This window comes from Sarcophilus harrisii, chromosome 1 (genome assembly GCF_902635505.1).
Source record: "Sarcophilus harrisii chromosome 1, mSarHar1.11, whole genome shotgun sequence".
Lineage (NCBI taxonomy): Eukaryota > Metazoa > Chordata > Mammalia > Dasyuromorphia > Dasyuridae > Sarcophilus > Sarcophilus harrisii.
The window spans coordinates 146,054-174,039 of record NC_045426.1 but is presented as its reverse complement, the minus strand read 5'-3'; the positions used below and the strand labels follow the sequence as shown (position 1 = coordinate 174,039).

General features: G+C 36.4%; 2 protein-coding genes across 2 annotated transcripts; one reads left to right on the top strand and one right to left on the bottom strand.

Annotated features, from left to right (window-relative positions):
• The first annotated feature begins 11 nt into the window (after positions 1-11).
• Positions 12-7,371, top strand: LOC100918791 (zinc finger protein 260-like). Its single transcript, XM_031951165.1, has 3 exons — positions 12-238; positions 1,104-1,199; positions 4,249-7,371. The coding sequence occupies exons 1-3, from the start codon at positions 205-207 to the stop codon at positions 6,282-6,284; spliced, it is 2,166 nt and encodes a 721-aa protein (XP_031807025.1). The 5' UTR covers positions 12-204; the 3' UTR covers positions 6,285-7,371.
• A 9,416-nt stretch (positions 7,372-16,787) lies between these two features.
• On the bottom strand, positions 16,788-27,761 carry LOC105749646 (zinc finger protein 2 homolog). Its single transcript, XM_031949152.1, has 6 exons — positions 27,725-27,761; positions 27,455-27,591; positions 21,240-21,366; positions 20,255-20,350; positions 18,750-18,875; positions 16,788-18,161 (listed from the first exon to the last, which is right to left on the bottom strand). The coding sequence occupies exons 1-6, from the start codon at positions 27,759-27,761 to the stop codon at positions 17,107-17,109; spliced, it is 1,578 nt and encodes a 525-aa protein (XP_031805012.1). The 3' UTR covers positions 16,788-17,106.
• Between the last annotated feature and the right edge of the window lie 225 nt (positions 27,762-27,986).

The following is a 27,986-nucleotide window of genomic DNA, read 5'->3' as shown; positions in this document are numbered from 1 at the left end:
TAAAAGAAGAAGAATGCCACAAGTTTCCTCCTGTAAATTGAATAGGGGGACTGGACTTTTTAATTCTAAAGTGTTTTTCTGCTCTAGATCTTATGTCTTTTGATGGTTTAGGAGGTGGTGACTTTCAAGGATGTGTCTGTGGACTTCAGCCAGGAGGAGTGGGGCCTCTTGGACCATTCTCAGAAGGAGTTGTACAAGGAGGTCATGCTGGAGAATGCCAGGAACCTGCTCTCTCTGGGTAAGGGCACTTCCCCTGATAATTCTAAGTCTACAATTAAAGGGAATATCTTCAATCCCCAGTGTGCAGGGTTTTTATTTGGGTTTTTTTGGGGGACGAGAAGGTTATCAATTAGGAAAGGGAAAGTACTGGTCTTTGCATTGTTGGGTAGGGCTCTGTTGCTCCTGAAGCTCTCTCTTATCAGATTTTAGCAGCTTCAGGTCAAAGATCAAATCAGAATGGAAGCATTTCAAACATGAAGTAATCTCAGAGATGATTTCATTTAACCTCTTACTTGACGAAAATTTTGTCTTCCAAAGCTCTGAAAATTGCTCAGGCAGCTTTTCCTTACAACCACTTCCTCTATGGGATGGCTCTAGTATTTGGAATATTCATCTTTTTAACAGTATCAATTTGTAGCCCAAATCACTTTGTTGTCTCTAGTATAGGATGTTTCTTCTTAATCTTCCCTACAATTCCAGCACAACTGGTGGGAAAGAAATTGAAGGGAATAAGCATTTCAAGTGCTATTTTCCAGGTTTTGTGCCATGCCCTTTCTTTCAAATACAGCAACAATATTGTTTAAAGACAACTTCCAGCAGAGCACTTATTTTGATTATTCTAAATATCTAAATTAACAATAAAGAACAAAAGAGGAAAGATTCTATTTGTATCCAGAGAAAGGGGGGAGGAGGGTTTGGCTCTTTTTCAGAACAATTAGGACAACAGGATAATGTGACACATCCCATTTGGAGTTACTTGCTTTATAAGCACTACTGGGTAAATGCAGAATGATATGGGTGAACATGATGGGTTGAATCTCAAAACAGAGAAGCAAATTACAAAGTTCTCTCCATCTTCATCCCTAACTGATTTCCATACTCAGGACTTCCAGTTCCCAGGGAAGATATGATCTTTTATTTTAACCAAAGGGAATCACCATGGATGCTGGACCAAGAAGGCCTGAGGAGCTGCCCTCCAGGTGAGTGAAGCTGAAGCATGTGCATGTGAGTTGTGGTTACAAGAGACTTCTAGAAGTTACTAAGAAGTAACTGCTAGGTTTTGGAAGAGAAAGACCAGTCTTGGAATTCTTTTTCAGATCATTTTTGACAGTGCCTTCCTGGGTCACTGAATCTCAGTTTCCCATCTATAAAATAAGTGGGTTGTGCTCTATGGCTCTTTAGATCTCTTTTGTGATCATTTATTACCCTATAAAAACTAATTGTTTGGAATTGGATCAAGGGAATTCTGCTGAAAGTGTCAAAAAGTGATTAAATATTCCAAGGTCAGTCAATTCCTAGAATTTCTTCAAGTCAGCAAATATTTAAGTGTCTGCTACATGTCAGGCCCTTGGCTAAGTACCAGGAACATAAAGAGAAACTAGTGTCATCTCCTGCTCTCCTGAAAGCCAAGGATTGGTGGGGATGTTACTACACAAGCAATTAGTGGGGCAGACACAACACCAACAACTATGTAGCTACTCACTACAAACCAGATCAAGTAGATAAATTTAGAGCCTCAGTAAATCATTTATTAGTGAGTATAATAATTGTTATTGAAGAGAACAACTGCGGGGGGAATAGTCAAAATGGAATGAAATGACTAGCATTTCTGCAACATCTACTGTGTGTCATGCACTGTGCTCTCTTATTTTATCCTCATGAGAACCCTAGGAATAGATGCAATTGTCATGCTCATTTTCCGGAATAACAAATTGAGGGAAACGGTGATCCTGTAAATTGACTAGCCTGTTTATGAGGTGGGATTAAAATTCAGGTCTTCATTATTAAAATCTCAGGGTTCAAGGCCTGGGAATAGGGATCATGTAATTTAGTCTCAAACTGAGAAAACTTCATCCAATCAGTCCCATTCACAACCTTTGAAAGTACAGAATGTCTTCAGATTTAATTTTGTTTTTGCTACTACTAATAAAGTCGTTATACTCTCACTGAAACCCTACTGAATGACCAACCAATGTAGCCAATCAATTCCTTTGAGAAACTGCCAGACAGAAGAAGTGTAACATAAACAGAGGATAAGTTCCAATTAGAAGACAACCTTACAGATTTCAGTGAGCGGCACATGAAGGTCTGTTTTTCTAGCAAGGTTGTGGACTCCAGTGATAATTTCATGATCTCTACTGTCCCTGCCTCCTGGCCCTGAGTTTCAGGTAGCCTGCCAGCTCTGCTGCAAGAATGAAAGTTCAGGAAACATTTTGTTCAGGTGATTAGAGATTTGATGAGATGGGGTTGCTAGGTAACCTAAGAGTCAGAGAATTATTCTGGCCCAGTGAGAGACAGTCCCCAAGGGTCTTTGCATATCTGTGGCCATGTGTCCATGAAAATCTAACCTTCCCAGAAAGTTGGAAACACTTTCATGTCGAGAAATCAGAGGAATATATTGCACTTAGAACTGGTCAGAGTTTGATGCAATTATTACACAATCCCCAAAACAGTGTATTCCTGATCATGATAGATTGAAATCACTGTAGAAAGAAAGTTCTTGAGGTGGAAATGAGCACATTCATGTTGTTTGAGAAGACAACTATCTTTATAAGCAAATCCGACAATGACTTACCACTTAAAGGGCCACTAACCAATTTGTGGGTCAGATCCCTTGGATCACTCTCTCAATCCTTCAAGGGAATTGTAAACTTCTAAAAGGGAAAGGGTTGCAATAGTGGCACATGCCCTACCTTTCCACACTACAGAATGATGAAGTTCATTTTCTGTATTAGATACATTTTCAAATGTTGATAATTTCATCCATTTCTTAAAATTCTGCTTGTTCCAAGGTTATGCAAGGGGACCTATAATGATAATTTTTTGTAAAAGAAATGAGCAGTAGGTATCTCCAAAAAAAGTAATGGGTCTCAACAAAATCACTTCTACTCAGTTCATTTCTACTCTGAACAAAATCACTCAAGTAAACAAAAGCACAATGTTAACATTCTGAATGTGACCTCAAATCATGTAACAGAAAAAAAATAATAAAATGGAAAATTCTCATAAGGGAAATTGATTGTGCTTATTAGCAGAACTGTCATGAAATAATTTGAGTATTTAGTATATATGCAGCCAATAATATGTCTATGAAGAAAGAATTGAAAGTGCTGACAATGAATTGGAAAGGGAAAAATGGAGATTGAAGTTAATTTGTCAAATATTGTAGGCAGAGCATGCCCATTAAAAGGTGTATAAATTCTAATCTGAGCTTCTGGGATTTATTCAAGTCACTGAACCATTCTGAACTGATGATCTGAGTGGTACTTATAAGAATGAAGGCACTTTCTGTGTTGTCACAGATTTATTGTGTGAAATCAATATTTTTGTGCATGAAATTCATTAGAAATTCAATCATCCTTGGGATGAAACTAATGGGATTTTAAAATGATTGGTTCTGTGTAATGGGTCAGAACTTGAAACAAGATACTAAATGGTATTAAGGAGACAATGGTTAAATCTGGTTTAGCATTGATTTGATCCTACATAATGGTTTCCTAGTGATATAATGCTTGATTTATACTCAGTGTGGAGCATATAAGTTAGAAACTCTCAGGGCCAGAAAAGACAAATGCACTAGAAGCTCTCTGAGGCTGAAACGGATTCATTCCATCATCCACTTTTGTGGTGGCTGGAAGTTGAAGCACAAACCTTTGGATTCAGAGAGATTCAGAGGGCAGAGGAGAAGGCAGGAGCTCAAGCTCTTGGAACCAAGGTGAGATATAGGCCTCTAAGAAAGCTAACCAGGCCCCAGGAAAGGAGACAATAAAGAATTTGGACTTTAACACCTGGCTGCACTTGTGGTGATTACTGAGCTGAAACAAAGGCTGCTCCCAAGAACTCAGAGGCTCCCAAGAAACCTGTTGCCAGAGAACATTACAGTTCTGTCCATTTTAGATTTTTCTCTTTGCCTGGGAAAAAAGAAATAATTTGAGTTTCTGTTCTATTGATGGAGGGAAGTGAATATAAATATATATGTGCCTATATCATGTCTATATTTGTTTTATTGTTATTCTTGTGGTTTTTCAGAAGATGCAGTGGGACATGAAATGAAGGAAACTGCTGCAGACCTAAGCGTTTCTGTGATAGAAAGTCACAAGCAAAGATTCATGAGTAATGGTACCTGTGACTTTCCTTGGAGTGAAATCTGTGGGACACATGAGATCATCAACTCTAAAGAGAAGCAAGGTGGAATAGCTTTTAGAGAAAGGAGAGTTCTTACTAGACATCGGGGAATCTACAGTGGAGAGAAACTCTATGAATGTAAGCAATGTGGAAAGGCTTTTACAAAAAAGGGCAATGTTATTATACATCAGAGAATCCACACTGGAGAGAAACCTTATGAATGTTACCAGTGTGGAAAGGCCTTTAGACATAAGAAAAGTCTTACTGTACATCAGAAAATCCACACTGAAGAGAAACCATATGCATGTTACCATTGTGGAAAAGCCTTTAGGCAAATGCTAAGTCTTACTGCCCATCAGAGAATCCACACTAGGATTCTAGAGGAACCTTATGAATCTTACCAATGTGGAAAGGATTTTACAGACAATAAATCACTGACTCTACATCAGACATTCCATATTGGAGAGAAACCATATGAGTGTAACCAGTGTGGAAAGGCCTTTACACAAAGGGGAAGTCTTACTAGACATCAGAGAATCCACACTGGAGAGAAACCATATGAATGTAAACAGTGTGGAAAGGCCTTTAGTCAAAGGGCATCTCTTACTGCACATCAGGCAATCCACACTGGAGAGAAACCTTATGAATGTAATCAATGTGGAAAAGCCTTTAGATACATGACAAATCTTACTGAACATCAGACAATCCACGCTAGAAAGAAACCTTATAAATGTAACAAGTGTGGAAAGGGTTTTACAAGTAATAGATCACTTAGTCAACATCAGAAAATCCACACTGAAGTGAAACCTTATGAATGTAACCAATGTGGAAAGGCCTTTAGGCAAAGGGGAGGTCTTACTAGACATCAGACAATCCACACTGGAGAGAAACCTTATGAATGTAAGCAGTGTGGAGAGACTTTTAGGTATAAGATAAGTCTTATTGTACATCAGAAAATTCATACAGAAGAAAAACCTTATGAATGTAAGCAGTGTGGAAAGGCTTTTAGATATAAGACAAGTCTTGTTGGACATCAGGGAATCCACACTGGAGACAAACCTTATGAATGTAACCAGTGCGGAAAGGCCTTTAGGCAAATGGGAAATCTTACTGCCCATCAGAGAATCCACTCTGAAGAGAAACCATATCCATGTTCCCAATGTGGAAAGGCCTTTAGCCAAATAGGAAGTCTTACTGCCCATCTCAGAATCCACACTGGAGAGAAACCTTATGAATGTCATCAATGTGGAAAGGCTTTTAGGCAAATGGGAACTCTTACTGCACATCAGGCAATCCACACTGGAGAGAAACCTTATGAATGTATCCAATGTGGAAAGGCCTTTAGATGTAAGAAAAGTCTTATTAGACATCAGAGAATCCACACTGGAGAGAAACCTTATGAATGTAAGCAGTGTGGAGAGACTTTTAGGTATAAGATAAGTCTTATTGTACATCAGAAAATTCATACAGAAGAAAAACCTTATGAATGTAAGCAGTGTGGAAAGGCTTTTAGATATAAGACAAGTCTTATTGGACATCAGGGAATTCACACTGGAGACAAACCTTATGAATGCAACCAGTGCGGAAAGGCCTTTAGGCAAATGGGAAATCTTACTGCCCATCAGAGAATCCACACTGAAGAGAAACCATATCCATGTTCCCAATGTGGAAAGGCCTTTAGCCAAATAGGAAGTCTTACTGCCCATCTCAGAATCCACACTGGAGAAAAACCTTATGAATGTCACCAATGTGGAAAGGCTTTTAGGCAAATGGGAACTCTTACTGCTCATCTCAGAGTTCACACTGGAGAGAAACCTTATGAATGTAAGCAATGTGGAAAGCCTTTTACACAAAGGGCACCTCTTATTAGACATCAGAGAATCCATACTAGAGAGAAACCTTATGAATGTAAGCATTTGTGGAAAGACTTTGAGGTATAAGAACATTCACACAGGGGAGAAACCTTATGAATCTAATAAGGAAAGGACTTTATCAAAATCTGATTGATTAGTGCCAAATCTGAAGAAAGGTAAAGGTAGTAAATTAAGGAGGAAAATGAATCAGGAAAATATATAAGGAGAAGATGTGGTGGTCTTGATGCCTTCTACATTTAGCCTTCTCTAGCCATAACCTTAAGGACATAGGGAGGAAGGAAACATAAAAGATGACTAGGGATAGCAGATAGGTTCTTATGCATATTGGAGCCTTCTTTTCCACCTGGTTATCTATTTGAAGAGCAGTATGACAGAATGTAAAGATCACTAGATTTGAATTCAGAGGCCATTGAAATTTGGGTTCTGTACCTCTCTCTTTTTAGCAAAATAATTTGACTCAATGGGACTTGGGGCATTTAAAAAGAATTAGGTTCTCTTCTGATTCCAAATTCTGTGGGGGAATCAAGAAGTCAAAGAGCAGCTTGAAGATGAAGTCTACCCCTTCTGCCACTTCTTGCTGGATTACCAGCTTCAGATTAGAGCTAATAACTCAAATTACTTCAGTAAGCTTTCTGTATATGACTGGAGTTTGGAGAGGCAGAAAGATATGAGGAGTTCTAAACCTAGATCATAGAGTCATTCCTAAGTGAACAACTCTGCAATTCCTGTAATAGATTTCTTGCCATTTTCATGCAAGCAAAGAATTATATTTAATTAGGATACTTTTAAGAATTGAAGATTTCAATTCTGAGGTTACAGCTTACATCTCTCAAACTGATAAAGTTGACCCCAAAAGTTGGGGTAGATAGAGGTCTATAGGATTAGAGTAACAATAGCAAATATGTTTATGTATAAATAGGTCAAGCTGATGTAAAAAATCATTTGATAACATTGATTTGTTTAAAAAAAAAATAGGATTTGTTAAAAGGTGATCAAATGTCCATCTTTTGTGACACGAGACCCCACTGCAAGGCATAAACTCAGGTTCTAGTTACACTAAGATTGAAGTGTTTTAGTTTGGTCCATTTGCTTTGATTTTTTTTTTCATCTCCTGAAAGAGCTCCCAAAATAAAAACTCAAGGAGTATCATAGCTAAATTTTAGTATTATAGGTCAAGGAAAAAATATTGTAAGCAGCTAAAAAGAAGCAATTCAGATATTGAGGAGCCACAATCAGGATTACTCAGGATCCGGCAGCTTCTACCTTAAAGGATTGAACGGCCTGGAATCTGATATTATGAAAGGAAAAGAACTTGGATTGCAGCCAAGAATCAACTATCCAGCTAAACTGAGCATCATCTTACAGGGAAGAAGATGGACATTCATAATACAGATGAATTTCATTTATTTCTAATGAAAAGACTAGAGTTAAACAAAAAATTTGACCTCCAAATAATGAAGAAACTAGAGGTAGAAAGGGGATTGTACTGGATAAAGAGGAAAATGGAAGTAAAATGAAGGAATTTAAATTTCACGAAGCAAACTTGAGGTAAATAAAATGGTAAGAAATATAAATAATGGTAAGAAATAAAATAACTAATTCTGTAACTGTGAATGTGAATGATGTCAACTCTTGCATAAAATGGATGTGGATAGTAGACTGAATTAAAAGCCAAAACCCTATATGTTGTTTACAAGAAACACATTTAAAGCAGAGCGCTACATAAGAGTAAAGGAAAAGGGCTGGAGTGGAATCTATTATGCTTCAAGTGAAATATAAAAAAAAAAAACAACAAAAAAAAACAGGGGTAGTGATCCTGATCTAGATCAGACAAAAGCAAAAACAGTGAAGGAAAAAGAGTGAAGGAAAGAAACTATCTTACTAAAGGCTACCATAGATAATGAAGTAATATCTATACTAAACATATGTGCACCAAAGTGGTTTAGCATCCAAATTCCTAGAGAAGTTAAGAAAGCTGCAAGAAGAAATAGACACGAAAACTATAATAGTAGGAGATCTCAACCTTGCTCTTTCAGAACTAGATAAATCAAACCACAAAATAAATAAGAAATAAGAAGGTAAAGAAAAAGTTAGGTGTGCTAGATCTTTGGAGAAAATTGAATGAAAACAGAAATACCCTTTTTTTCCTGGGTGGTGCATGGATCCTGTACAAAAATTGACTATATATTAGGGCATAAAGACCTCAAAATCAAATGCAGAAAGAAGAAATAGTAAATATATATATTTTTTTCAGATCATGATATAATAAAAATTACATTCAATAAAAGACCAGGGGAAAATAGACCAAAAATTAAGGAATCTAAATAATCTAATCCTAATCAATGAATAGGTGAACCAACACATCATAGACACAATTGGTAATTTCATCCAAGAGAATGACAATAATGAGACAACATATCAAAATTTGTGGTATGAAGCCAAAGTGGTTATTAGGGGAAATTTTATATCTCTAGAAACATACTTGCATAAAAGAGAGAAAGAGAAGATCAGTGAATTGGGCTTGCAACTAAAAAAGCTAGAAAAAGAACAAATTAAAATCCTCCAATTAAATACCAGATTTGAAATTCTGAACAGAAAAGGGGAGATTAATAAAAATTGAAAGTAAGAAAACTTGATTTAATAAATAAAATTGACTTGATTTTATGAAAAAAAACTAACAAAATGGATAAACCTTCAGTTAATTTGATTAGAAAAAGGAATGAAAAAATCAAATAGTCTTAAAAATGAAAAGGGAGAACTTTTCATCAAGGAAGTGTAAATTAGCAATAATCAGGAGTAATTTGCCCAAATATATATCGATAAATTTGATAATCTAAGTGAAATGGAGAAATGCCTACAAAATTAGATTGCCCATATTAACAGAAGAGGAAATGACTTATTTAATTTGTCACATTTAAAAAAAATAAATATAAGATATTAATCAACTCTCTAAGAAAAAGTCTCCAGAGCCAGATGGATTTACATGTGAATTCTACCAAACATTTAAAGAACAATTAATTCCAATACTATGCAAGTTATTTGAAAAAAAAAGTAGAGACAGGAGTCCTACCAAATTCCTTTTAGGACACAGTTATGATGCTAATAATACCCAAACCAGATACGGGAAAAATAAAGAAAATTATAGACCAATTTCCCTAATAAATATTGATGCAAACATTTTAAATAAAATATTAGTAAAGAGATTACAGAAAGTCATCCCCAGGGTAATTCACTATGACCAAATAGGATTTATACCAGGATGCAGGATTGGTTCACTATTAGGAAAAGTATTAGCATAATTGATTATATCAGTAACCAAACTAATAAAAATCATGACTATCTCATTAGATGCAGAAAAGACATTTGATAAAATCCAACACCCATTCCTGTTTTTTTTAAAAAAAAAAAAGAATATAGGAATAAATGGATTATTCCATAAATTGATCATTAGCATCTCCTACTAAAACCATCAGCAAGCATATGGGAATAAACTACAAACATTCCCAGTAAGATCAGGGGTGAAACAAAGTTGCCCACTATTAACATTACTATTCAATATTAGAAATGTTAGCTTTGTCAATAAGCAAAGAAAAAGATCAAAGGAATTAAAGTAGGTAATAAGTCAAATTATTATTTTGCAGATGATATGATGACATACTTAGAAAACCCTAGAGAATCATCTAAAATGCTACTAGAAACAATTCACAACTTTAGCAAAGTTGCAGGACACAAAATTCACAAGTCATCAACCAGAAGATAGAATATATGAAGAAAAGTCAACGGAAATAAAACTGCAAAAATAGAAAGGGACCAAATTGGAAAGTAATTTGAATGCCATACAGATCATTTTCCTCCCTTGATACAATTGAGAACTGGAACATTTTAATAATATAGAGGTTTTCAGAGTTGAAAAGGAAAAAAAAAAAAGGAGGAAAATAAGTTACATTGCTTTGGAGAAGTTACAAAACTTTTCCTCAACTCAAAAACCAAAATATGGTTAAGTCTGTGCTTTCAGAATATCATTTTTTTATTATAGCTTTTTATTTATAAGATATATGCATGGGTAATTTTTCAGCATTGACCCTTACAAAACCTTCTGTTTCAACTTTTCCCCTCCTTCCCCCCACCCCTCCCCTAGATGGCAGGTAGACCAATACATGTTAAATATGTTAAATACAATATATGTGTACATATCTATACAGTTATTTTGCTGCACAAGAAAAATAGGACTTAGAAATAAGGGGAAAATAACCTGAGAAGGAAATAAAAAATGCAAGCAGAGAAAAACAGGGAGTGGAAATGCTATGTTGTGGTTCACACTTATTTCCCATAGTTCCTTTGCTGGGTGTGGCGGATTCTCTTCATTATTGAAAAAATGGAACTGATTTGTTCCTCATTGTTGATCTCATTGTTGAAGAGAGCCACGTCCATCAGAATTGATCATCATATAGTATTGTTGTTAAAGTGTATAATGATCTCCTGGTTCTGCTCATTTCACTCAGCATCAGTTCATGTAAGTCTCTCCAGACCTTTTTGAAATCATCCTGTTGGTCATTTCTTAGAGAACAATAATATTCCATAACATTTGTATACCACAACTTATTCAGCCATTCTCCAATTGATGGGCATCCATTCAATTTCCAGTTTCTAGCCACTACAAAAAGGGCTGCCACAAATATTCTTGCATATACAGGTCCCTTTCCCTTCTTTAAGATCTCTCTGGGATATAAGCCCAGTAGTAACGCTGCTGGATCAAAGAGTATGTACAGTTTGATAACTCTTTGAACATAGTTCCAAATTGCTCTCCAGAATGGTTTGATGCATTCACAATTCCACCAACAATGTATCAGTGTCCCAGTTTTCCCACATCCCCTCCAATATTCAGCATTATCTTTTCCTGTCATCCTAGCCAATGAGAGGTATATAGTGGTATCACAGAGTTGTCTTAATTTGCATTTTTCTGATTAATAATACTTTGGAGCATCTTTTCATATGGTTAGAAATAGTTTCTATTTCTTAATCCAAAAATTATCTGTTCATATCTTTTGACCATTTATCAATTGGAGAATGGCTTGTAGAATACCATTTTTCAAGCTTGGAGAACAGAAAATCTGGCTTCAAGAAGAACCATGTCTTGTTAACTTTGGCAATAAGAGAAGAAAAAGAGATTTAAGGAATTAGAGTAGATCATGAGAAACCAAATTGTCACTCTTTGCATATGATATGATGATATATTTAGAGAACCCTAGAGAATCAACTAAAAAACTACTAGAAACAATTCACAACTTTAGCAAAGTTGCAGGATGCAAAATAAATCCACAGAAATCATCAACATTTTTATATATTACCATCAAAGTCCAGCAGCAAGAGATTCCATTCAAAATAATTGTTGATAATTTGGGAAGGAAAAGTCAGGAACTATATGAAGACAAATACAAAACACAAAGACCGACCTAATCAGTTAGAAAAATATCAAATACTAATAGATAGGTCAAGCAAATATAACAAAAATGACAATACTATTTAATCTACCTATTTAGTGCCATACCAAAGAAATGATTTTAGAAATCTAGAAAAAATAGTGACAGAGTACAACTGGAAGAACAAAAGGTCAAGAATTTTAAGGGAATTAATGAAAAAAAAAATGCAATGAAGGTGGTCCAGCTGTGCCAGACCTAAAACTATATTATAAAGTAGTGGTCATTAAAACCATTTGATACTGAGTAAGAAATAGTCAATTAGTGGAGTAGGTTAGGATCACAGCACAAAATAGGTAATAACTATAGCAATCTAGTGTTTGACAAACCCCAAAACCCTAGCTTTTGGCATAGAACTCACTATTTGACAAAACTGCTGGGGAAAATTAGAAACAACCAGAAGCCTCTTGTAATTACAAGTCTCATACATCTGCTTTCACCTCATCATTCATCTGGCTAGAAACTCCTCAGGCCTTGGTCCAGCAGCCATGATGCTCTCCTTTGCTCAAAATAAGAGATGACATCTTCTCTGGGAATTGGGGGAATCAGTTAGGCATGAAGATAGAAGTTTATTTAGAAAGAGAAATTCCATTCAAAATAACTGTCGACAGCATAAAATATTTGGGAATCTATCTACCAAAGTAAAGTCAGGAATTATATGAGCAAAATTACAAAAAACTTTCCACACAAATAAAGTCAGACTTAAATAATTGGAAAAATATTAAGTGCTCCTAGATAGGCCGAGCGAATATAATAAAGATGACAATACTCCCTAAATTAATCTATTTATTTAGTGCTATAGCAATCAGACTCCCAAGAAACTATTTTAATGACCTAGAAAAAATAACAACAAAATTCATATGGAATAATAAAAGGTCTAGAATCTCAAAAGAATTAATGAAAAAAAAAAATCAAATGAAGGTGGCCTAGCTGTACCTGATCTAAAACTATATTATAAAGCAGCAGTCACCAAAACCATTTGGTATTGGCTAAGAAATAGATTAGTTGATCAGTGGAACAGGTTAGGTTCACAAGACAGAATAGTCAACTATAGCAATCTAGTGTTTGACAAACCCAAAGATCCTAACTTTTGGGATAAGAATTCATTATTTGACAAAACTGCTGGGATAACTGGAAATTAGTATGTCAGAAATTAGGCATGGACCCACACTTAACACTGTATACCAAGATAAGATCAAAATGGGTCCATGATTTAGATATAAAGATCGAGATTATAAATAAATTGGAGGAACATAGGATAGTTTATCTTTCAGACTTGTGGAGGAGGAAGAAATTTGTGACTAAAGACGAACTAGAGACCATTATTGATCACAAAATAGAAAATTTTGATTACATCAAATTAAAAAGCTTCTGTACAAACAAAACTAATGCAAACAAGATTAGAAGGGAAGCAAATAAACTGGGAAAATATCTTCACAGTTAAAGGTTCTGATAAAGGCCTATTTAAAATATATAGAGAACTGACTCTAATTTATAAGAAATCGCTTTCATCTCTCCAATTGACAAATGGTCAGTTGGATAAAAACAGACAATTTTCAGATGATGAAATTGAAACTATTACTACTCATATGAAAGAGTGTTCCAAATCATTATTAATCAGAGAAATGCAAATTAAGACAAGTCTGAGATACCACTACACACTTGTCAGATTGGCTAAGATGACAGGAAAAAATAATGATGATTGTTGGAGGGGATGCGGGAAAACTGGGACACTGATACATTGGTGGAGTTGTGAATGAATCCAACCATTCTGGAGAACAATCTGGAATTATGCCCAAAAAGTTATCAAACTGTGCATACCTTTTGACCCAGCAGTGCTACTACTGGGCTTATATCCCAAGGAGATACTAAAGAAGGAAAAATGACCTGTATGTGCCAAAATGTTTGTGGCAGCCCTGTTTGTAGTGGCCAGAAATTGGAAAATGAATGGATGCCCATCAATTGGAGAATGGTTGGGTAAATTGTGGTATATGAATGTTATGGAATATTATTGTTCTGTAAAAAATGGCCAACAGGATGAATACAGAGAGGCTTGGAGAGACTTCCATGAACTGATGCTAAGTGAAATGAGCAGAACCAGGAGATCATTATATACGTCAACAACAATACTGTATGAAGATGTAATCTGATGGAAGTGGATTTCTTTGACAAAGAGACCTAATTCAGTTTCAATTGATCAATGATGGACAGAAGCAGCTACACCCAAAGAAAAAAAAACACTGGGAAATGAATGTAAACTATTTGCATTTTTGCTTTTCTTCCAGGGTTATTTTTACCTTCCGAATCCAATTCTCCCTGTGCAACAAGAAAACTGTTTGATTCTGCACACATACATTGTATCTAGGATATACTATGACATATTCAACTCATATAGGAATGCTTGCCATCTAGGGGAGGGGGTGGAGGGTGCGAGGGAAAAATCGGAACAGAAGTGAGTGCAAGGGATAATGTAAAAAAAAAAAAAAAAAAAAAAAAATTACCCTGGCATGGGTTCTGTCAATAAAAAGTTATTAAAAAAAAAAAAAAAAAAAGAATTTTACTTCTCTTTAGGGAAAAGGGTGAGTTTCCAGAACAGCTCCATTTTGAGATTCATTCCATTATGTTCTTGAGTCCATACTCAGTCATTACTTGTTTAACCCAAAATATTATGTGGCACATTATCTTACTGTACAGCTTATTCTGAGAAAGAGCCAAATTCCCTGAGCTCTCTGCCTTTAAACTTTTACCTCCATTTCCTCAATTCAAATTTAATATATATTGGATTACTTGCCATCTAGGTAGGGGATGGAAGGAAGGGGGGGTAAATTGGCATACAAGGTTTTGCAAAGGTCAATGGTGAAAAATTATCCTCCCATGTTTTGAAAATACAAAGCTTCAATTAAAATAAATAAATAAATAATTGTTCCCCTCAAAAAAAAAGTGAGTGATGGCTAAACTGAACTTTTGCATTTAATGACAAGGAACAGTAACATTTTGAAATCATGATTCTTCATCTGAAGACTGTTGGTGATGGGGGTCTTTTGTTCCTAAAGAAGACTAATGCCATCAGGAGTGATTTCTTGATTTGTGTGCGAGTTGGATTTAAGTGAGGCAGAACTGTGCAAATTCGTCAGTCTCTCTCTGTCCTTTATTGTCATCTGAGTCCAGTCACCCCCTTTCTACCAAATATGGCTCTCAGATTTTAGGGTGCCAAAGGTATGTTTTTCCATTGTTAGCACAAATTGACTACAAAACTTAAGAGATTTGCCCGGTTAATTTATAATCCACTTTGGTGTCATCTTTTGCATCTGCCTCTGTCCATTTGTCAAGGGAGTCAGAGGTTTGCTGATCAATGCATTTTCTGAACTCTCTTGGTGCCTTCTGTTGGGATAATTGACATTGCTTATTCTTCTCATTAAAGAATTGTAGGACGGGGCAGATAGGTGGCTCAGTGAATAGGACATCCCTGAACTCAGGAGGACGCGAGTTCAAATCTGGTATCAGGCACTTAATACTTTGTAGCTGTGTGATCCTGAGCAAGTCACTTAACCCCGATTGCCTCAAAAAAAAAAAAAAAAAAAAAGAATTGCAGGACTAGAAGAGAAGATGAACTCAAAGTAAAGAAGAGTGTTGATAAGCCAGCAGAATTGATCATGTCACATGAGAAGATGATGATACAAAGAGATGGAGGCAATTGCACTGAAAATTTCAGAACCTCTATTTCATTCCCAATACAGGGGGAAAAAAAAAAATATATATATATATATATAATTGTTAAGTACAGCAAGATTATTAAAATAAAAGTATACATTCTTTCACAAGCAACATCTGCATCAGTAAATTTGTTTTATGATGTCCAGACTCTTACCACTGAATGCCGTTGTGGGTCAGAGGTGTTCCTAGAATCAGTCAGTTCTGCTCAGAGAGTGAGATAAAAATTAGTACATTCCTTTAATTTCTCTAGTGAATTGAGATTCATAGCTATGGCAGGGGGCTTTGGAGAACTGAATCCACCCTTGAAATATTTTACATGCTTTCTGTATTCCACACTTAAGCATGATCCTCAACACACTGTAAATGTTCTTGAGATGGTGGGACTCCATCATATAGGATGGATGGACAATCTGTGGTGAACGTATGTGAGACATAAGCAAGAGTCACATGGGAAGGATAGAAATGCATTCATGTTCTATTTCAAATGGAAGAGATCACTGATCAGATTGAGTATTTGAGGGAGTCACCATGTTTTCTTCATTTAGTTTACTTCAATCTGTTAATTTATATACCCTTAAGATCCTCTGAATTCTTCATATTCAATGGTCCTTAGGACTCAATCAATATTCCAGTATGTTCACATGACACAATTCTCCAACTGAAGAGTATCCATTTTATTTCTCTTTTCCACCTATATTTGTTTCTGCTACCAAAAATTAAAACAAATAAGACCAAACTAAAACACTGCAATCATAGTGTAGCTTGAACTAGAGTTTATGTCTTGCAGTGGGGTCTTTTGTGTCACAAAAGATGGGCATTTGATCACCTTTTAACAAATCCCAATATCAAATGACTTTTCACAACAGCTAGACCAATCCGTAGCTATACACATTTATTATTGTGCTGCTAGTCCTATAGCTCCCCAAAATTATTTCGAACAGTTGGGGTCACCACTACCAATTTGATAGATATAAGCTGAAATAAGCTTATAATAGATATAAGCTGAATAAGAGTTGAATTTTTTTATTCTTAAAAACATCTTTTATTTTTTCCCTGAATGAAAATGGCAAGAAATCTATTTCATTAAATGCAGAGTTGTTCATTTAGGAATGCAGTGCAAATTTCCTAATTCACCAATGATCTGGGTTTAGAGTTCCCCATATCTTGTTGTCTCTCTAAACTCCAGTCATATACAGTGAAGTAATCTGAGTTATTAGCCCTAATCAGAAGCTGAGGATCCAGCAAGAAGTGGCAAAAGGGAATATGATTCATCTTTAGGCTCTTCTTCGACTTCTTAGATTTCCCCAAAAAATTTAGAACCAGAAGAGGCCTTAATTCTGACATAAATGCCCCAAGACCCATTAAGTGAAGTTACTTTTCCAACATCAGAGTGGTATTTCAATCCATGTCCTCTGGATCCAAATCTAGTAATATTTCCATTCTCCCATGCTGCCTTTAAAATAGATGATCAGGTGGAAAAGAAGGATCCAATATGCCTAAGAACCTATTTGCTATCCCTACTCATCTTTTGTTTCCTTTCTCCCTGTACCCTTGGGTTATGGCTAGAGAAGGCTAAATATAAAAGGAATCATTACCACCACATCTTCTCCCAATGTTCTCTGATTCATGTTCTTCTTCATTTTACCTTTCTTCACAAATTTGGCACTAGCCAATCAAATTTTTATACAGCTCATTCCTTATTGGATACATTCATAAGATTTCTCTCCCATGTGACTTTTCTGATGTACAATAAGACTTATCTTATACCTAAAAGTCTCTCCACACTGCTTACATTCATAAGGTTTCTCTCCAGTGTGGATTCTCTGATGTGCAGTAAGAACTCCCCTTTGCCTAAAGGTCTTTCCACAATGGTTACATTCATATGGTTTCTCTCCGGTATGGATTCTCTGATGTGCAGTAAGGACTCCCCTTTTGCTAAAGCCCTTTCCACATTGGTTACATTCATATGGTTTCTCTTCAGTGTGGGTTCTCTCATGTACAGTAAGTGATTTATTGTCTATAAAAGCCTTTCCACATTGATTACATTCATAAGGTTTCTCTCCAGTATGGATTCCCTGATGCCCAGTAAGACTCGTCTTGTACCTGAAACTTTTTCCACATGGTTTACATTCATAAGGTTTCTCTCCAGTGTGGATTCTCTGATGTCTAGTAAGACTTCCCCTTTGCCTAAAGGCCTTTCCACATTGGTTACATTCATATGGTTTCTCTTCCGTGTGGATTCTCTGATGTTGATTAAGTGATCTGTTGTCTGTAAAACCCTTTCCACATTGGTAACATTCATAAGGTTTCTCTCCAGTGTGGATTCTCTCATGGACAGTAAGACTTCCCTTTTGCCTAAAGGCCTTTCCACATTGCTTACATTCAAAAGGTTTCTCTTCAGTGTGGACTCTCTCATGTAAACTAAGTGATCTATTGTCTGTAAAACCCTTTCCACATTGGTTACATTCATAAGGTTTTTCTCCAGTGTGGATTCTCTGATGTGCAGTAAGAGTTCCCATTTGCCTAAAGGCCTTTCCACATTGGTTACATTTATAAGGTTTCTCTCCAGTATGAATTCTCTGATGTGCAGTAAGGGGTCTCCTTTCTATAAAAGCCTTTCCACATAGGTTACATTCATAAGGTTTTTCTCCAGTGTGGATTCTCTGATGTCTAGTGAGATTTGTCTTACACCTAAAAGCTTTCCCACACTGCTTACATTCATAAGGTCTCTCTCCAGTGTGGATTCTCTGATGTGCAGTAAGAGGTCCCATTTGCCTAAAGGCCTTTCCACATTGGTTACATTCATATGGTTTCTCTCCTGTGTGTATTCCCTGATGTACAATAAGAGCTCTCCTTTTTATAAAACCCTTTCCACATTGATAACATTCATAAGGTTTCTCTCCAGTGTGGATTCCCTGATGTCCAATAAGACTTTTCTTATATCTAAAAGCCTTTCCACATTGGTTGCATTCATAAGGTTTCTCTCCCGTGTGGATTGTTTCATGTGCAGTAAGAGCTCCCCTTTGCCTAAAGGCCTTTCCACACTGTTTACATTCATATGGTTTCTCTCCGGTGTGGATTGCCTGATGTGCAGCAAGACCTCCCCTTTGTCTAAAACCCTTTCCACACTGTTTACATTCATAAGGTTTCTCTCCAGTGTGGATTCTCTGATGTACAATAAGAGTGCCCTTTTTCGTAAAAGCCTTTCCACATTGCTTACATTCATACAGGTTTGCTCCAGTGTGGCTTCCCTGAGGTCCAATAATATCTCTTCTTTCTCTAAAACTCATTCCCAATTGGTTACGTTCATAATGCTTTTTTCCAGGGTGGATAAAGTCATGTGTCATACAGATTTCTGTCCAAGTAAAATCACAGAGACTATCACTCATGAATCTTTGCATGTGACTTTCTACCATAGACAGGCTTCTGTGTGCAGTAGTTTCTTTCATTTCAATTCCCATATCTCCTTCTGAAAAACAATAGGAATAACAAATAGTAAAGTAAATATAGACATGATATAGGCGTGTATGTATGTAAGTATATATCCCCTTCCCCCATCAGCAGAACAGTAAGTCATTTATTTTCTATTTTCCAAGGAAAAGAGAAAAATCTAAAATAAGCAGAACCAATAATTTTAAAATGTCATTAATTTCATTCCAAGGGATTGGTCATTCAGTCAGGTTTCAGTGAGAGTATAGCTACTTCACCAGTGGTAGAAAAAAACCCAGTTATATCTGTAGACATTCTATCCTTTCAAAAGCCATATCTGTAGACATTCTATAATTTCAAAAGGAATAAGGGGGACTTTCAAAAATATTTTTAAAAATATTATTAAAAAACAATGTAAAGCAACACTTGCAATTGACCCTCAAGTACATTTTTTATTTAATGTCATATATGTCATGAGCCAATAGAAATATAAATCTTTTTTAAAAGTAAATGACAATTCTTTTTGACTGGTTAGAGTTTAAAGAATGGGAGCTTGTCCAATTCTCTTCCTATTTTTGATCTCATGCATGTGTAAACTTTTTCGTCATATTTGTTTCAAAATCAGAATGCAGTTGGTGGTACAATGGATAGAACTTTTAGTCATGAAGACCCGAGTTTTAATCCCACTTCATAAATGTGCTAGTCAACAAGATCCCTATTTGCCTCAGTTTCTTTATTTGCAAAATGGGCATAACAATTGCCCCCCTAATCCTAGAGTTCTATGACATCATACTGCATGACATATAGCAGGTGCTATAGAAATACTAGTCATTTGATTTCATGTTGACTATTCCATCCTCGGTTGTGTTCTCCTTCATTAACCATTATTATCCTCACTAATAAATGATTTAGTGAGGCAATAAATTTATCCACTTTATCTGGCACCTGGTGGGTTTCTACATAGTTGCTGTCATAGCATCTGCCCCTCTAGTCTGTGGCCTCTAGGAAAGCAGATGTCCCTTGTATCTCTTTATATTCTTGATATTTAGCCCAGGGTTTAGCATGTAGCAGACACTTAAATCTTTGCTGACTTGAAGACGTTCTAGGAAATGGCTCACCTTGGAAAACCTAATCCCTTTTGGAACTTTCAGGAGAATTCCCTTGACCAAAATTCCAAACAATGACTTCTTATAGAATCATAGATGATCACTGGAAGGGATCTAGAGGGCCACAGAGTTCAACCCTGTTATTTTATAGATGGGAAACTAAGATTCAATAACAGGAAGGCCGTCAAAAAAATCTGAAAAAGAATTCCAAGACTGGTCTTTCTCCCCCAAACCTAGCAGTTATTTCTTATTAACTTCTAGAAGTCTCTTGTAACCACAACTCACATACACCTGCTTCCACCTCACTCACCTGGAGGGCAGCAACTCAGGCCTTCTTGGTCCAGCATCCATGGCGCTTCCCTTTGGTTAAAATAAAAGATCACATCTTCTCTAGGAACTGGAAGTCCTGGGTATGGAAATCAGTTAGGGATGAAGATGGAGAGAACTTTGTAATTTGCTTCTCCATTTTGAGATTCACCCCATCATGTTCACACATATCAGTCTCTACTTACCCAGTAGTGCTTATAAAGCAAATAACCCTAAATGGGATGTGTCACATTATCCTGTTGTCCTACTTGTTCTGAAAATGAGCCAAACCCTCCTCCCCCTTTCTCTGGATACAAATAACATCTTTCCTCATTTGTTCTTTATTGCTAATTTAGATATTTAGAATAGTCAAAATAACTTATTTGCTGGAAATTGTTCTTAAACAATATTGTTGTTACTGTATTTTATAGAAAGCACAGGGTACAGAACCTGGAAAATAGTATGTGAAAAAAAATGCTTATTCCCTTCCCTTTCTTTCCCACCACTCGTGCTGGAACTTGAAGAAAGATTAAAGAGAAACTTCTTATACTAGAGACAACAAGGTGCTTTGGGCTACAAATTGATGCCTGTTAAAAAGATAAATATTCCAAATATTAGAGCTGTCCCCTAGAGGAAAGGGTTGTAAAGAAAAGCTGCCTGAGCAATTTTCAGAGCTTTGACAGAGAAAATTTGTGTGTCCAGATAAAAGTTAAATGAAATCACTTCTGAGATTACTTCCATGGTTGAGATGCTTCTATTCTGATTTGATCATTGACCTGAAGCTGCCTAGATTTGGTAAGAGAGAGCTTCAGAAACAACACAAGACACCCTCATGGTCCCATCTAATAATGCAAAGACCAGCATTTTCCTTTTCCTAACTCATAACTTTCTCATCCCCCCAAAAAAGCCAAATAAAAACCCTGCACACGGGGGATTGAAGATAATCCCTTTGATTGTAGACTTGGAATTATCAGGGGAAGAGTCCTTACCCAGAGAGAGCAGGTTCCTGGCATTCTCCAGCATGACCTCCTTGTACAACTCCTTCTGAGAATGGTCCAAGAGGCCCCATTCCTCCTGGGTGAAGTCCACAGCCACATCCTTGAATGTCATCACCTCCTAAATCATCAAAAGACCTAAGATGTAGAGCTGTACACTTCAGAATTAAAAAGTTCAACCCTCCTCAATGTACAGGAGGAAACTGAAACACAGGGAAGGGATTTCCCAAAGGTTATCCCCTTTATTAGTGTCAGAGTCACCTCTTAAATCCTTGGTTGCTAAGAGTCTGACTGAATGTTGAGAAAAGAATTTTATAAGATCAGATAGAAGAAAGCTGAGAAATGATGGAATTATTATGGAGAATGTCTTATGATGGGAAGTGTCATAATGGATTGGCCTACTCAGGCCTCATGGCATGTTCCTTCAATGGAGTCTTCCAAACTCTTTTCCTTGGTAACCATATTGCTACATTTCATATTTCCCATTCCCTATGGCTACTTCATCTCTGCATTTTAGCAATAACTTCTTCTCCTAAAGAAACCATCTTTTGCCAAAGGGAATGGCCATTGTGAATTTTTCACCTGTTTATGTTAAGTCATATCTCACAGTTTATTTCCTTTATTCTATTATTTTACTACTGAACAACTAAGGAATCTATTCCTTTTTTACATTTTTGAGATTTCCAAGGAGAAGACCACATGGATACTCAGGGAGAAGTGTGGAAAGTTGGAAAAGATAGAGCAAGGAAAGAGGCCTGATTTTGGGAGTGGTTTCCACTGATGAATATTCTTATAGGAGATAAGGAATCCCATGCTGAGGCATAGGGATTTAGGAGGTGTCACACCTAGGAGGGAACTAGCACTTGGAGGAGTAGGACAGTATGGATACAAGGTTGAAATTTCTAGGAAAATGTATGTATAAGAAAAATAAAAGGACAAGAAGAGAGGATGAATATCTGGATGGGATGTTCCCTGCTAAGAATCAGTTTTCTCTTTGACACATGCCCTGATATACAGTATTCTGAAATGGAGACAACTGTGGGGTTGGCTTACAACCAGTGGCAGAAAGCACCCACAGCACAGACCTCAGAATGATACCTTGGAGGCTTTGATTGTATGAAGTGTACAGGGACAAAAGAAAGAGCAGGTGAATAGAGGAGCTATGAAAATGAAAACAAGAATCTAGGCAAAACAGAAAAGAAAATGGACAGTGAGATGAGGGAGGGAAATCTTTGTTAAAAAGGGGAAGAAAAATGGATGAAATTAGAAAACTTAGCAGGAATAGTCAAACAGCAAGAGAGAAAGGAAAATCTGCAAGAAAACTAAAAGGAATAAGGGGGATGAAGAAATGTGCAATGGGATAAAAACTAAAGAGATGACCAAATATTTCAAGAAATCAGAGTTAAATGACTTACGGTATCTTCTAAATAGAGGAATATGCATATTTCTTTGCAACACATGGAACTTCTACAAAAATTAACCACTAAGTTAATTCATTGCAGACAAATGTAAAAAGGGAGCAATAATGACTATATCCTTTTGTTCCTTAATGAAATAAGAATAGAAATTGGTTCAGGGATCACCAAAAAAAGATACAAGCCTAAATGGAAATTTACCAGTAACATGTTAAATAATGGCTGAGTCAGAGAACAAATTTTGGAAATGACAAGTTTGCAAATCAAAATGAGAATGATTAATTAAACATCCCAGAATTTCTGGAATTCAGCCAAAGCAGTCCTCAGAGGGGAAACAGATTTACCATCACACCTTAACAATATCAAAAAGTAGATTAACTGAATATGCATTATAAAAAAAAAATTTAAAAAACAAAAGAACAAAACTAAAATACAAAAGAGAAGATATTAAAATTGGGGAATAAGATCAATTGGATTTTTTTTTTTTAAATGACAAAACTAAAAATGGCTTCTTTGAAATGACTAATAAAATGGAGAAAACACTTAGCTAATCTGATAGGAAGAAAGTAGAAAATCCTGTCAATAAAATAGCAAAGGGCAAAGGTAAAATCACAAGAAAACTAGAATAAAAGGGATGATCAGAACATATGTGCAATTTTATACTAAAGAAACTGAGAAAGATAAGTAAAGAGGAATACTGCCAAGAGAATGAAATATTCAAATTATCAGCGGACAGGAAAATTCTAGCAAATCTCTAAACAGTTAAGTATCCATACTTCACCACTAATTCCTGCAAATCCTACAAGAATCCTTTTAGGAATCTAACAGACCAAATACTGAAACCAAGAAAAGTCCAGATACAGAAAGTAAATTGTAAGTCAAAGAATGAACAGTCTCTCCTTCCAATTTTAAACAAAATCCTACCAAAACACCACAGTGAATTATCAAAGATCCAAGGATTGGAAGGGTAGTTTAACATTGGGAAAACAATGAACATAATCTCATTCTAAACCAAACGTCCAAAACTATACAGTCAATATAATAAAGAGAATGCTTTGGGTAAAGAACAATAGTCCTTTGTGGTAAAAATTTAATTAGAAGTATACACCTAGTGGAACAAGAATTTTTGGAAATGTAAGAGCTGGAGTTAGACATGTTTATGAATGGAAGAGTCCTTGAGAAGAAATTAAATGAAAAAGAAACAAGTTTTGTGAAAGAAAGAATTAAGGAGTTCATAAAACCTTGTCCAAAGAACAAACTCTAAAAAGCTGTCCTTTTCATAAGCTTGCACAGTCAAAAGAACATTCCTTTTCCAGATAAAGTCCATAAAGCAAACATCTTAGAAGTCATAAAAGACCATGCCTTCATAAAGAATGAGATTATAAATAAATTAGAAAAACATAGGGTAGTTTCCTCTCAGACTTGTGGAGGAGGAAGGAATTTGACCAAAGAAAAATTAGAGATCATTATTGATCACAAAATACAAAATTTTGATTATATCAAGTTAAAAAGCTTTTGTACAAACAAAACTAATGTAGACAAGATTAGAAGGGAAGCAATAAATTGGGAAAACATTTTTACAGTTAAAGGTTCTGATAAAGGCCCCATTTCAAAAATATATAGAGAATTGACTATAAGAAATTAAGCCATTCTCCAATTGATAAATGGGCAAAGGATAATGAACAGAAAATTTTCAGATGATGAAATTGAAACTATTTCTACTCACATGAAAAGGTGTTATAAATCACTATTGATCAAGAAATGCATATTAAGACAACTCTGAGATACCATTACATATCTGTCAGATTGGCTAAGATGACAGGAAAAGTTAATGACGAATGTTGGAGGGGATGTGGGAAAATAGGGACATTGATGCATTATTGGTGGAATTGTGAACTACTGTGGAGAACAATTTGTAAGTAAGCTCAAAAAGTTATCAAACTGTACATACCCTTTGATCCAGCAGTGTTTCTACTGGGCTTATATCCTAAAGAGATATTAAAGGGAAAGTAATCTGTATGTGCAAAAATGTATGTGGCAGCCCTTTTCATAGTGGCTAGAATCTGGAAATGGAATGGATGCCCATCAACTGGAGAATGTCTGAATAAACTGTCGTATATGAATGTTATATAATATTATTGTTCTGTAAGAAATGACCAGCAGGATGACTACAGAGAGGCCTGGAGAGACTTATATGAACTGATGCTAAGTGAAATGAGCAGAAATACGAGATCATTATACACTTCAACAATACTATATAAGGATCAGTTCTGATGGAAGTGGCTCTCTTTGGCAATGAGAAGATCCAATTCAGTTCCGGTTGATCAGTGATGAACAGAATTAGCTACACCTAGTGAAAGAACACTGGGAAATGAGTGTGCACAACATAGCATTTGCACTCTTTCTGTTGTTGTTTGCTTGCATTTTTGTTTTTCTTCCCAGGTTATTTTTACCTTTCTAAATCTGATTTTTCTTGTGCAACAAGAGAACTGTATAAACATGTACAATATATTGTATTTAAGATATACTTTAACATTAACATATTTGAGACAGCTGCCATCTAGGAGAGGGAGAGGAGGGAAAGAAGGGAAAAGTTGGAATAGTAGTGATTACAAGGGTCAATGTTGAAAAATTACCCATGCATATGTTCTGTCAATGAAAAGCTATAATAACAAAAAAAGAAAAATATACTAAGCATTAACAACAAAGTGAATAATAATAAAAAGGCCATACCCTGAACCCCTTTCCAGTCTCAAGAGCCTTGGCAAAGTACCAAAATTTCCCAATATAGGCAACCTCCTTTCGTCTCCCAAACTAAGTAGCCTTTCCCATAACTACCCTGTATGCTCTTAGGTGAATACAGCTCCTGATGGACAAGAGGAAACCTCTCAGAATTCTTTCTGTGTTGATCTGGAACCACATCAACTTCCTGAAAGAGATGTCAGAATGAAAATTCCCAGGAAATCAGAGTTTCCAAGTCAATGAGAAAAATCCTATAAGCAGCCAGAAAGTCCAATATAATTCAAGTACCAAGGAGCTTCCATTAAAACCAGACACCATTTGGAAGCAACTCTCATTAAACAGCAAATATCTGAGAATAGGATATGACAGGAGGCAAAGGACATGATCTTATGTTCAAGAGTAATTTATGAAGCAAAAACAAATATAATACCATCAGGAGAAAAGGATCTTTAGTGAAATTACTTTCAAGCATTCCTAAAGAAAAAAATATAAATGGAGAAAACTTTAGAAGTTTAAACACAAGTGAAGAGAAATTCCAAAAAGTAATCCAGGATGAATGAGACTCAGAGACTCAAAAGGACAAGCTTGTTATATTAGGGTGAGATGACATGCATTCCCTCAGATCCCTATGGGGGCTCACAGAGAGAATCATAGTAGAATGAAGCTGGAAGTGGTTCTGTTACATCTTGAGGAGATCTTGAGGAGAGACTGGAAAGAGGAAAAGGGGGTGGAGAGAAAGGAGGGCTAGGAAATGTTATCTCGGGTAAGGTCCACAAGTAGATATCTCTATAAACAAGGAGTGAGGGGGGACATCTGATGCCTGAATCTCACTCATCTAGGCCAAGGAAGGAAGGATACACACAACACAGAACTCCATGGAGAAATATAATTTACTCGGCAGTGACAAGGGAGAAGGAAAAATGGGAAGGGGAGTTAGAGGCAACATAGATTAAGGGAGGAATTAGTTTTAAGCAAAACAAATTCAAAGGAGGTATAAGAATATGTATTGTCCTTTTTGAGATGGTAAAGGGAATTTGAGGGGTTACCCATGAATGGGGAATGCATGAATAAGGGCCATAAATGCAATGGATACAATTCCTGAGGAACAATGTTGAAACATGCTGGTCTCTCCCACTTAAAAATGCAAGGCTCTGGTGCAGAGTGAGAAATGTGTTTTAGGACATAGGCAAGTGGAAATTTTTTTTTTTAATTTTTCAGATTGAATGTTGTGTGCAATGGGTTTGCTTTTATTTGTGTTCTCAGTGGAGAGGGAGAAGATAAAAAAAAATGAGAGGGATCTTGATTAATATAAATGTGTGTGTACATACACATTTATGCATATATACATAGGAACACTGATCAATCAGTTCCTGAGGACTTGTGATGATATGTTGCCTACACCTTAAGATATAATATTATTTGGAAGACCAATGAGAAATTACATTTGGCCTAAATGTGCACACACAAACACATAAATGTACATGTGAGCACAATCCCGGAATACACATGGTTTTTATACACATATGTGTCAGTACAGAGCAACTCTGATTAATGCAATGATAAATGAATTCCTGAGACCGCTTGATGACACGCTGCCTACTTCTTGACAGAGAAGTGACATTCAGAGCACATATTGCGATAATGTTCTTTCAACATGAACAAGTAGAAATTTTACTGAGCTTGACATACATTCGCGCCATAGAAAACCAAGGGGAGGGGGAGAGACTTTGGGTGTGTGCTGGGTGGCCCAAAGACAGCAGACAGCAGACCTGATTCTTGTAGAATGGAGATTTACAAGTGGTGAATCTTGTTCATCTGTTGTAATAGATGGGTACTAATTTAGGAGACCAAAGATCCCAAGGGCCCAAGGAATCAGTTGGAAACCCAGAAGAAAGGCAGCACAGTATAGTTATTACTGTGTTCCCCCAATGCCTCTTTTTGTAAAGAAATAACCTACACATAAGGCCACCAGCTTCACAGTCCATCCCCCATATCTATGGAAATGGATGTGATTCCTGATTTTGGGCAAGTCTGTGGATGGACTGTACTCACCTGAAGAGGAGATCCAAGGCTCCCAGGGCCCATTCCCTCTGGCTCCAGGCTCCCTGTGCAGGTAGCAAAGCAATCAAAGTTGTCAAGTTCTTCCTTCTGGTCCCCAGTTTTTATCTCAGGGTCCTGCTGTTCCCACCCTTGAGGGACCCACAAAAGTAGCAAGAGCCAAAGCTCTTACTAACAGAGGTCACACTTAACCATGGTGGACTTTAATCCTAAACCTCTCTGAAACTCATGAGAAAGGCAGGTGAAAGTCCCTTCCTTCTTTACCTGTGCATGGAAAAGCCCAGCTTCCACACTCCATCATCTTAGTTCCAGCCTGATGGCCTTGGTATTCATAGTCTAGGAGACTGCTATTTGGGGTTCCCACAATCAAAATATTCTAATTTCACTCCACTTTGGGTGTCTGCCTTTGACCCAATCTCTGCTTGGGCCAGGCTTGGGTCCTCAGAAGATAAAGCTGGAGAGGGAGAAGCATCCCAGAGGAGGAGAAGACTTTCCCCTCTTTCCCTATGTAGGAGGCCAGGCTACA

Coding starts and splice junctions, on each gene's coding strand:
- LOC100918791 (XM_031951165.1), top strand. CDS start 205: ATGCTGGAGAATGCCAGGAACCTGCTCTCTCTGG. Junction 239..1,103: donor CAGGAACCTGCTCTCTCTGG/GTAAGGGCACTT, acceptor TTCCATACTCAG/GACTTCCAGTTCCCAGGGAA. Junction 1,200..4,248: donor CCTGAGGAGCTGCCCTCCAG/GTGAGTGAAGCT, acceptor GTGGTTTTTCAG/AAGATGCAGTGGGACATGAA.
- LOC105749646 (XM_031949152.1), bottom strand. CDS start 27,761: ATGATGGAGTGTGGAAGCTGGGCTTTTCCATGCACAG. Junction 27,592..27,724: donor CTGGGCTTTTCCATGCACAG/GTAAAGAAGGAA, acceptor GGGTCCCTCAAG/GGTGGGAACAGCAGGACCCT. Junction 21,367..27,454: donor GCCTTGGATCTCCTCTTCAG/GTGAGTACAGTC, acceptor TTGATGATTTAG/GAGGTGATGACATTCAAGGA.